A 12,719-nucleotide genomic window follows, 5' to 3' on the forward strand; every position below is an offset into this window, starting at 1 on the left:
TACTTTGGGCTATTCAAAAATAGCAGATCTACAAGCTCACACACTGTGAGCTTGTAGATCTGCTATGTTTGAAATCAAGTCAAATCTTTGCTTCTCGGGGGGGGGGGGGGTCCGCGGTCATGTTGGGGGTCCTTGACATGGAAAAGTTTGAGAACCACCGATATAGAAACATACGTTTTTCAGAAAAGTGAAAAAGTAACACATTAATAAAAGTATTTTAACTTACGTTCTTATAATCTTCATAACAGGAAGGATGGTACGTCTGTAGGACACAAAACACATCAAGTCACACACTGTCGTGTGTGTGTGTGTGTGTGTGTGTGTGTGTGTGTGTGTGTGTGTGTGTGTGAGTGTGTGTGTGTGTTGAGCTTTCACCACTAGTCGAATAGTAGATTTTTTTTAACACATAATTTTTTCAATTATTATTATATTTTTATGCAGTCTTACAAGGTAGCAGCTAATTTCAACTATAGTCACCTGTAGAGTTTTCTTTTTAAGATGACAAACATTATAAACGGAACATAATAGTGTGAGAGAGTTCATTCAATACTGGATTAACTCTGGGCCACCGCACAGCAGAGGTCTGGTGTGTAGGGGACCGTGGTGAAGTTGGTCTGGTGTGTAGGGGACCGTGGTGAAGTTGGTCTGGTGTGTAGGGGACCGTGGTGAAGTTGGTCTGGTGTGTAGGGGACCGTGGTGAAGATGGTCTGGTGTGTAGGGGACCACCGTGGTGAAGATGGTCTGGTGTGTAGGGGACCACCGTGGTGAAGATGGTCTGGTGTGTAGGGGACCACCGTGGTGAAGTTGGTCTCAGGTTGGATAATATCCAGCTGGTTGATTATCCAACCTGAAAGCAGCTTCACCGCGGTGGGAAGCGGCCAGTGTTCATTAGAGTCTTTTCTGGGATCAGTTGTATAAAATTATACAACAGGTAGTTCCGACCAAGCAATCTGATTGGTTGAAATAGCTTTCTAGCCGTGCTTCAAACCAGCTTCATAGCACGGGCCGAATCACATTAATAAATCACTCCGCACTGCAGTCCGCGCCTGCTTAGACCATATATCGTACAGCTGTGCTGTGACGTCACGCTGTCCCACGGTACGAAAACAAACAGAGAGTATCCTGACCCACCACCGCCACCGGAGAACAAACAGCTACGCAAAATGGACTACGTTGTTTGGCGAAAATAGTCGATCTACAAGTTCACAACGCGACGCGTTGTGAGCTTGTAGATCGGCTATTTTCGCCGTGCGATACCTTCGTACGACGGAGCATATAGCCTGCTGGAATCAGCTGTGTTGTGCCTCAGCTGTGTTGTGCGCTCGCTGCTACAGGGACTATTTTGTCTCAGTCAAATAAACTCTTCTCTTTACAGGGAAACATAATAGCGAAACATTTTTATTATGAATTGCCCCACAATATGAATACATTTGGATGTGTTTTGTTGGTAACTGTTGTATAATCGCAATATTACACTCGAGGGTGTGCTTTACCTACATTATTGGCACTTCAGTGATGCTCGCGGAACTCGGCTGCGCCTCGTTCCTGACCGCATCACTGGCGTGCCAATAATGACGATAACGCACACCCTCTCGTGTAATATTGCTTAAGTATAACATTGTAGTGAACACAGCAGCAGCTAAACAACAGGCTCCACGTGTTCCAGGAACAGGCTCCAGGAACTATTTCACTGACGATGTAAGGAACTATTTCACTGATGATGTAAGGAACTATTTCACTGATGATGTAAGGAACTATTTCACTGATGATGTAAGGAACTATTTCACTGATGATGTAAGGAACTATTTCACTGATGATGTAAGGAACTATTTCACTGATGATGTAAGGAACTATTTCACTGATGATGTAAGGAACTATTTCACTGATGATGTAAGGAACTATTTCACTGATGATGTAAGGAACTATTTCACTGATGATGTAAGGAACTATTTCACTGATGATGATGTGGACAAAAAGAGGGCAGAGCGAGTAATGGATCACTGACACGACGCTCGTCCGTCACAAGCGTCATGGATGAACTTTAACCTGGTGATTCCACTGTCTCCATGTACAACCTGTACATCTACATAAACGTTCACATTTAACATATGAAGTGCTGAACCCCATGGCCACGGATGTTATAATTATGTACGGCCCTCAGAAGGACCTGTATCTTCCGTATTGTTCAATAAAAATCGTTTTAATCTGATCGTTGGCCATTTTCTCTCCATATGCTTTCAACTACGTCAGGGGTTTTCAACTGATTTTGACCCAGGGACCACCATCCTGACTAAGAGCAACCTGGGGACCACCACTATTGTGCGTGGTGGGTCCATCATAGACCCACCCCACTTTTTCCCCCGATATTCCGATATTGTCCAACTCCTAATTCCCGATACCGATACCAACCGATACCGATATATGCTTTTTCACCAAAAGTCAACTAATTGTCAGGAACATCACATATCTAATCAAATAAAATAGCTATAATATCAATATAATATCTAAACAAATACAGTGATTTTGTTTGTTTTCAATGAAGTGAGTCCTTTGACTCAATGGTGAGTCCCACTAATCTTAGATTAGATGTAGGTCTATGTGACAGACAGAGCAGAAGCATAAATGCTTTTATGCCTAGAACATTAACGAGCGTCAACGAGTGTCAGCTGGACACAGACACACACACACACACCTCTGCAGTGCTCTAGTGAAAGTGACTGAGTCTGTGTCTTTGAATATGATAGAATATGATTCAGGATGACTGTGATTATGGAAAGCTCACATTTCATATCACACACACACCATACAGTGAGAACTCCTGAAACTTATAAAAGCAATTTTCTTGAATGCATGGCCAGGGACCACCTGCAATACCTCCGTGGACCACCAGTGGTCCGCGGACCACCGGTTGAAAACCCCTGAACTACGTGACCCTATGGGCTGGAAGGTATTGCACTCTGATACATTATAACTATGAAGAAATGAACACCGAGCGGATTAAGATGATTTGTTTTGAACAATATTGAACATACAGGTACTTCTGAGAGCCCGGACATAATTGTAACGTCCGTGGCCATGACATAAGCACTTTCTATTTGAAATGTTAGTTTCTATAGATGTACAGGCTGTTAAACCAGGTTGAAGTTTCATCATGACTGTCGTATCATGTTTCTATTTGGATGTATTTGTTTAACGAGAGACCCGGCAGATACAGTCATTTTGATGAGTCAGTTTCCATTCCTTATTAGAACTAAAATGGTGCGTTTGTGTATATCTGTTGTCATGTATATAATAGTGTGTACCTTGTCGTCCACTCTGATGGCGTTCTTCAGATGCCATTCTTCTTCCTCCTCTTCCCAGTACATCTCAAATGGCTCTGCACAGATCTCACACGACTACACACACACACACACACACACACACACACACACACACACACACACACACACATTTAGTGAGCATCCATATGTAGTTTATCTAGTAGAATAATTGTAGGTGTTTCAATGAGACTACACTATATATACACACACACACACACACACACACACACACCTCATCCACCACATCAGTAGCAGCCTTGACGCTGCTGATGACGTCTTTCTGTTTAGAAGCCTCCTGACTCTTCTGGACTTCCTCCTCGTTGACCTTCTCAAAGAACTGACTCTTAGAACGTTCCTCCAGGTCAGCCACCTCCTCGAACTCAATCCAGTCCTACACACACACACACACACATTATGTTAATGATATAATTAACATTATGTTAATGTGTTCATTCCTCCAGGTCAGCCACCTCCTCCAACTCAATCCAGTCACACACACACACACACACACACACACACACACACACACATATACTACACATATATATTAGGCCTGTGACAAACAGCCAAAAAGGGCTTTAGTTTTGGAGATACCCCTCCTGGAGGTAGGACCAAACACAACATGTTGTTTCCTCATCTCTAAAGCCTCTCATACATGAAATGGATTGTTGTATAAAAATATTTCACTGCAAAAGTGGTGAAATTGATATATAAAGTTATACACCCCAAACTAAAAATAAAGCCTGTCCGTCTGGGGGTTGAGGCATATAAACTCATGTAGATTCACAATGGAAGCTCTGATAGGTTTAAAACTGGGCATACTTGAAGCCAGGACATCCTTCTACATTCTAGAAAAGACCAAATGTCAATATCTGAATGTAAATAGGAGATACAGTCATTTGAACACATACTTACAATAGGCGGAAATGTAAATCTAAAGAAATGTTTTCTTTACTTTGTAGTGACTCTGACATGGATTGTCATAGCAGGACATATGACTTGTTGGAAAGGTGTGGTTCTACTGAATCCAGCAATACCAATTGTGTAAAAGTAGCTTTCATACTCATGGAGCTATGCCACTAAACGTATATGGTGTCCCAAATGATGACGTACTGAGGAAAGCCAAGCTCCAACCATTTGATGCTCAAAGTTATCCTCAAAACGTCAATTCTGTAGAGTTTATATCATGTAACATATTTGGTTACAGTCAAGTTTTACTACTGTACTACTGCTCTATCTGTATCTTATTGCCTATGGGTTTATTCATAAACTGACAGGTATCATTGCAAATATTTTGAAATGTGAAAAGATGAGAAGGACCTTGCTAAATCAAGTAGCTAATTAGCTAGCTGGAGAGTGACCTAGCTTAAAGGAGTAGTTCACCCAAAAAATGACTCAATTACTCTGTTTCACCAGAATGGAATAGAGACTTAATTGGTATCACTGGCAACAATATGGTTACAGTAGAGCCTAACAGTATCTTTTGGGTTAGAGTTTTTACAGAATGTAGTGTGATGAACAAACATTGGATCATTATTGTTGTATCATCTGTGGTAAACATTTAGACAAAGTAAAGAAGCAAGATCCATAATGTCAAAAAGCCCAAAGCAGAAGACCTTCAATTCATATTAAATGTTGCTCAACAGACAGACGATGTTCATAAAACCCTGTCTTTATATACAGATTACATACTTTCCTTCAAAAATAAAGGTAGTATATCTTATCATGTATCATGTAGATCAAACAATACCTGCACCACCTCATCAAGAAGACTGAGGAGGGTTCTTACAACATTGTTAACATTATGGAAAGATTGTTTCATGTGTGGGAAGGCCAGAACATCTGACAGCTATTATTACTGGTACAGGTAAGAGTACCAGAGACAATTGGTCCGTCATGCAGCATCAGAAAGGTTGATGAAGTTGTATATCATCGGTTGCTCTCATACCCGTATCTCATTGTGTATGATGCCTATCATAAAGCTGCCTTAAAACACGACATCTTTAAACAAAATGCAGCTGCCAGACAAAAATAAAATAAAATAATCAGAACACCAGACCAGTATCTGTTTGTATTAAGCTCACTGAAGTCATTGACAAAACTGTTTTCTCTGAAGAAATTAAAGTGATGACACAAAACGTCTTGACTGAGAGTTATGATGACGTACTAAACACACTGGTCCATGTTTTTTCTCAACATACTGTATCTGCAGCTCTGGTAGTATTTGCCTCTCAAAGAGATCTTGACTTGGCTGTTGTGTTTCACAGTCTTCTGTCTCTTCTGTTTTTTCTTGGAGATGTGCAGCTTCTCTCATTGCATACTGTACCATGGGTACACCTTCAGAGCATACTGTACCATGGGTACACCTTCAGAGCATACTGTACCATGGGCACACCTTCAGAGCATACTGTACCATGGGTACACCTTCAGAGCATACTGTACCATGGGTACACCTTCAGAGCATACTGTACCATGGGTACACCTTCAGAGCATACTGTACCATGGGTACACCTTCAGAGCATACTGTACCATGGGTACACCTTCAGAGCATACTGTACCATGGGTACACCTTCAGAGCATACCACACTGTACCATGGGTACACCTTCAGAGCATACTGTACCATGGGCACACCTTCAGAGCATACTGTACCATGGGCACACCTTCAGAGCATACTGTACCATGGGTACACCTTCAGAGCATACTGTACCATGGGTACACCTTCAGAGCATACTGTACCATGGGTACACCTTCAGAGCATACTGTACCATGGGTACACCTTCAGAGCATACTGTACCATGGGCACACCTTCAGAGCATACTGTACCATGGGTACACCTTCAGAGCATACTGTACCATGGGTACACCTTCAGAGCATACTGTACCATGGGCACACCTTCAGAGCATACTGTACCATGGGTACACCTTCAGAGCATACTGTACCATGGGCACACCTTCAGAGCATACTGTACCATGGGTACACCTTCAGAGCATACTGTACCATGGGCACACCTTCAGAGCATACCACAACCACATAAGACTTTCCAGCTCCTTCTACACATTGTAATGCTGTATGAGCTTCTCCTTCAGTTGCCAGGATCTTCATTTAGTGTGTTGGAACATCTCATCTTCTACCTCAGACCTCAGTGTCTTCAGTATGTCATCATAACTCTTAGTTTAGTGACATCACTTTCATTATTTTAGAGAAAACATGTTTGTCAATGACTTCAGTGAGCTTAATAAAGGCTTTGTTATAGATACTGGTCTGCTGTTCTTTTTCTTTTATCATCTGGAAGCTGCTATATTTCCTTTAGAGATGTAGTGTTTAAGGCATGTAGGCGATAAGATAGAGCAGGTGGAGCCCAATACTGTAGTATAACTTTACTGTAACCAAATATGTTAAATTGTATAAACTCTACATAACTGAATGACTTGCTGTTATGAGGATAACTTTGAGCATCAAATAAATAAAACTAATGGGTGTGATACTGTAGATTATAGATAGTTTGGGACACCATATACGTTTTGGCATAGCTCCATGAGTATTAAAGCTATTTTTACACAATTGGTATTGCTGGATTCAGTAAAACCACAGCCTATTTAGTCATACTGTAGTACCAGCAGCGGTGTTGTGTGTGTGTGTGTGTGTGTGTGTGTGTGTGTGTGTGTGTGTGTGTGTGTGTGTGTGTGTGTGTGTGTGTGTGTGTGTGTGTGTGTGTGTGTGTGTGTGTGTGTGTGTGTGTGTGTGTGTGTGTGTGTGTGCGTACCGTCAGACTGTAGTACCAGCGGCGGTGTGTAACTTTACGGCTGACGTCCTTCTCAGAGCGGTTGTGTCTGTAATGCCAGTCCAGATGATCAGCGTAGACGTCTGTCTGAGACGCCGTGAAACGCATCCCGCACGAATAACACTGAATGCCTGTGTACAGCTTACACACTACTGACTCATACCGCCTGCACACACACACACACACACACACACAGGTTTGTGTTACTATACATGTCAGGACATTCTAAAACAGAGGTGATGCAACTTTGATGATGTAGAGCCACTATATTTACACCCTGACTCCAGAGACACATAGCATATACTGTCTATATATATAGTGATATATATATATATATATATATATATATAAACAGGAAGCTCTCGTGCACGTCTAGGGTGGAGGTGCTGGTTTGGCAAGATGATGCATATAAGAAAGAGATGAACCTTCCCACTGCTTCTCTTTGGAAGGAACCGCACACTCCAAATGACGATGGACTCACTCAGTGAATGCTTCATATTTTCAGCTTTATTTAGCACGACGCGTTTCGCCGTGTTGGCTTCATCAGGTGCTATATACACAGGCGTGACTGATCACTCTGATTTATAGTGACATCAAGTGTTGAATAAATGTTCGATGGACTTGACTCTGCTCGTTATAGAACAGACTGCAAATGAAACCGAGAGAGTTAAAACGGATACTCTGAAGATCAAAGAGGAGCCATGTGAGAAGCTCAGCCCTGACGATTTCACAAACGTGGAACGTAAGATAAAAGATGATCTTCTAAAGTTCAAAATTGAGCTCAAAGCCCTCAAGAGAAGCAAATTCGAAAAAAACGCTGAGGACTACAGGAAGGGCATCGTCTACAACTGGCACCAACCAGGATGGAATGAGCAGAAGCCACGCCGTGGGGCCCCACACCACCAGAGAGAGAAGTCCACACGCAGCTCATGGAACCAGGAGGTCCACCACCCGGCGGACGACTCCGACCCTGCTAAATCCAGCGATTCCACCTACTCTCAAGATGAGCGTTTTTTAGACGCTCGACCCCCCCACGACCAACGGCACCATCACGGCCCACGAAAGAGAGGAAGAGGACGAGGCGGGGGAAGAAGAAACTACAGCCCGTTCAAAGTGGTCACCAGAAGCCAGAGCAACGGGCGGTAATTGATATCTCAGACTGTGATCTTACCCCTGCTCAAGTTTCAGTATTAGGAAAAGGTCTTTCTTTTGTTCCCACTAACAAGGTTAACGCATTCAAACTCAAAGTGGACTGTTACAAGTTTTTCAGATTGCTACATCTCAAACATCATTTTAGAAATGCAGATCAGTCTATACCTTAACCCGATGTACAAATTGAATACATGCTCCTCTTTCTATCCTTTACCTAGCACTCAGAATCCTACTTTAGTTACGTTTAGTAAAATGGTGGAGCAAGATATCCAGAAACTTTCCAAATCAGATCATGTACATAATCATAATCTGTGTGTACTTGAAAGAAAAGCTCTTGATGAGTTAAAACAAAACAACAAGATTATTGTCAAACCTGCCGACAAAGGTGGCTCTATTGTGGTACAGAACATTAAGGATTATATAACTGAAGCAATGCGACAATTGGGCAACATCGCTTTTTATAAATCCCTCCCACAAAATCCCACTGAACAGTTACTCAAAGATAGGGATAAGATTCTGGATGTTGCGCTCCGTGATAAACAAATCACAAAAAAGCAATATGATTTCCTGAAGGTTGATTTCCCCACCATACCAGTCCTGTATTTACTGCCTAAGATACACAAAGGTTTAACCAATCCGCCAGGCCGACCCATTGTCTCTGGCAACAACTCTTTGTCAGAACCATTAAGTCAATTTGTTGACCACTTTATCAAAAATATTGTCAGAACATTACCTTCTTATGTTGCAGACACTAGGGATGTGATTAAATCATTGAATATATCCATCCCACATGATTCTTTTTTAGTAACATTTGATGTCGAAAGTTTATACACCAATATACCACATGAGGATGGCCTGGCGGCTATGTCACATTATCTTAATTCAAGAGATGGGATGCCCATAGACTTGTTACTCAACATGACGAATTTCATTCTGAAATCAAATTATTTTATGTTTGATAATAACTTCTATATCCAGACTCAGGGCACTGCCATGGGTTCAACCTTTGCACCCAATTATGCAAACTTATTTATGGGCCACTGGGAATCCCAGTTTATTCAGGACAAGACTGCCTCTCCCCTGTTAGACAAGGTGATTTTCTGGAAGGGATATATTGATGACATTTTGATGGTATTTGTGGGTTCGGAAGATGAACTGGTTGAATTTAGGCATTACATCAACAACACACATCCCACTCTGAAATTCTCAATAGAGTTCAGCAGAAAACAGATTGATTTCTTAGATTTACGTATATCAGTGGGTGAGGATGGACACCTCAACACCACGATTTTCCACAAACCTACTGATAGAAACAGTATCTTACATGCAAATAGCCATCATCCTAAACGTCTTATTGAGAACATCCCATATGGACAGTTCTTGCGTCTTAAACGCATCTGCAACAACCCTGCAGACTATGACGTGAAGGCAGAGGACATGTATGACAGATTCAGAGACCGGGGTTACAAAGAACCTGTGATACGCACAGCAATGAACAAAAACAGAACTGTACAAAGAGAGTCCCTCTTAGATCCTTCACATAAAGATGTTGTGGGGAACAGAGTCACTTTTGTTTCAGAGTACAATACTTCATCCCAAACTATCAAAAACATCATTAACAAACACTGGAATCTGCTTAAATGTGATCCTAATTTGAAAGACATGGCGTTGTCACCTCCTAGGTTTTGTTTTACAAGAGGAAAGAACATTAGAGACTCTGTCGTCACATCACTATATAGATCACCTAGTTCTAGTTCTAACTGGTTAAGAGAGGAACTCTGTGGTAACCACCCGTGTGGGAGATGCACACATTGCTCTAACACTTCAACCACTAAGGTCTTTTTTCACCCACACACAGGACAGGAATACAAAATTAAACATTTTATCAACTGCAACACCACCCATGTGATTTACATGTTGAAATGTCCCTGTGGTATGATTTATATCGGTCAAACTAAACGCAACTTAAAGATACGTATAGCCGAACACAAGGCAGCCATAAGAAATGGCAATATGGAGTACGCCATAGCAAGACACTATAGGGAGAGAGCCCACGGCTCTGCAGCCACACTCAAATTCATTGGCATTGAAAAGGTCACTCTGCCTCCTCGAGGTGGTGACCACAACAAAGGAAAACATACTGGATCTTCACATTGAATTCAATGGAACCACATGGCTTGAATGAAAGCCTGGATCTAAGTTCCTTTTTGTAAATCTGATGTATTCTACACACTGCCACATATGCTTGAAGTATCACAATGAGTTGTATTACTTTGCATAGGCTGCAGCCTACTTAGTCTTGCTTGGCCTACTCCAAATTCCACTGAGCTGTATATACATATTCTTGGTGTACTGTATTGTAGAGTGGTCAATGATTGAGAAATCATTGACCACTCTACAATACAATACAGGGGGGGGTGGAGTATTCCAAACCCTCTCTTTTATAAAACTCTATTCACTGTCAGTAAATGTACTGTTGCTGAATTGGAGTATTTACCTTTTTTGTTTTACATCAAGGTGGTCCTGTGTCATGTTGCATCATATATATGTACATATTAGGGGTGTCACGATTCACTTACCTCACGATTCGATTCAAAATCGATTCCTAGGGTGCCGATTCGATTAAAATTGCGATTCTGCGATTAATTGATATTCGATTCGATTCTGCGATTTATTGCGATTTTCTAGGGTGCCGATTCGATTAAAATTGCGATTCTAAGATTTATTGCGATTTTCTAGGGTGCCGATTCGATTAAAATTGCGATTCTGCGATTAATTGATATTCAATTCTGCGATTTATTGCGATTTTATATTAAAAAAAAAATATATATATATTAAAAAAAAAAAAAAAAAATTAATTTAAAAATCGATTTTAATATTTTGAATCGATTTTTAAAATCGTGGCATTAAGAATCGCGATTTATTCATGAATCGATTTTTTTTGACAGGCCTAGTACATATATGCATTTTAGTATGTGGATATATACATACACACAGTGGGTGTGAATGTATGTATACATAGATATGAATTCTCTCTATTTTATTATTGTCTGTCACCTTTTTTCTGCTTTTGTACCTGCCCACTTTTGATACATTGTATTGACTGAGTAGCCACACAGGTGGGCGGAGTATCTGTTGTCACGGGGGATGTCACTATAAATCAGAGTGATCAGTCACGCCTGTGTATATAGCACCTGATGAAGCCAACACGGCGAAACGCGTCGTGCTAAATAAAGCTGAAAATATGAAGCATTCACTGAGTGAGTCCATCGTCATTTGGAGTGTGCGGTTCCTTCCAAAGAGAAGCAGTGGGAAGGTTTATCTCTTTCTTATATATATATATATATATATATATATACACACACACACACACTGTCGGGCCATTCTATGTCACACAAAAGTAGCAAAAATAGCAGATCTACAAGCTCAAAACGCGCCACACTACGTCGTGTTTTGAGCTTGTAGATCTGCTACTTTTGCTATTTTTGAATTGTTATCCTGAAAAGAAACATTTTTATTTCATTTCAAAACATTTTTATTTAATTTAGTTATACTTACGTTAACTTTATGAACTTAAATACAAATACATTGGACATAAAAAGACAATAGAATGTTAATACTAGTCATTAAGCTACTAATATAGACTTAAGTCAAATCAATAATATATTACTATTCTGATATTAACCTGCGGGCCGCATTAAGTGAGGGTGGGGGCCGCATGTGGCCCCCGGGCCGACAGTTGCCCATGTATGTTCTAAATCAGTGGTGTTCAACCTTTTTCGCGTCAAGGACCCCCAAATTGACACATATTAGCCCAGGGACCCCCATTTGAAACGATATGCCAAGGACTCAACCATTTTGATTTCTTGGGGGTCCCAATCTACACTGTATCATCATGATTAGTGTTCATTTAACTCTGAGAGTGTACAAATGGAACCAAATGGACCCTAACAGGTCCATTTGGTTCCATTTGTACACTCTCAGAGTTACAGACATATAAGGGTCAATTTGGTTCCTAAGTATTAATTTGGCTGGGGACCCCCTGGAACCCGCTCAAGGACCACTGGTGGTCCCCGGACCACTGGTTGAAAACCACTGTTCTAAATGAAAAGGACAGTATAGAAACATAAGTCCATGTTAAAGGACAGTATAGAAACATTACTGACTGTTTCAGCTCCTCCATGTTAAAGGAAGTGATGTCAGGGACGTTCTCCTCTTCTTCCTCCTCCTCCTCCTCCTCCTCCTCCACTGGAGCTGATGGGGAAGGTTCTACAACACAAAGGTCAAAGGTCAGGTCATTCATAAATATAAATAGGATGAAGGATTATGTGTCAAAGATAAATACTTAAATATATATTACTTATATATAGACTTAAATATATATATAGACTTAAATATATATATTACTTACTTATATATATACTTAGTAACTAGAGGGAGCGTAAACAACAATCTGGTACCACCC

General features: G+C 40.9%; 1 protein-coding gene across 3 annotated transcripts in view; it reads right to left on the bottom strand.

Moving 5' to 3' along the window:
* pcf11 (PCF11 cleavage and polyadenylation factor subunit) overlaps positions 1 to 12,719 on the bottom strand; it is a 49,368-nt gene that overhangs the window by 930 nt on the left and 35,719 nt on the right. For all 3 annotated transcript variants that reach the window (XM_084075265.1, XM_084075266.1, XM_084075264.1), the window contains exons 16-20: positions 12,421 to 12,523; positions 7,085 to 7,268; positions 3,553 to 3,711; positions 3,303 to 3,395; positions 227 to 262 (exon numbers count right to left, since the gene is read on the bottom strand). In XM_084075265.1, coding sequence (XP_083931391.1) covers positions 227 to 262; positions 3,303 to 3,395; positions 3,553 to 3,711; positions 7,085 to 7,268; positions 12,421 to 12,523 — 575 coding nt within the window. The remainder of the gene's footprint in view (positions 1 to 226; positions 263 to 3,302; positions 3,396 to 3,552; positions 3,712 to 7,084; positions 7,269 to 12,420; positions 12,524 to 12,719) is intronic.

This window comes from Gymnoscopelus microlampas (genome assembly GCF_963454915.1).
Source record: "Gymnoscopelus microlampas genome assembly, chromosome: 12".
Lineage (NCBI taxonomy): Eukaryota > Metazoa > Chordata > Actinopteri > Myctophiformes > Myctophidae > Gymnoscopelus > Gymnoscopelus microlampas.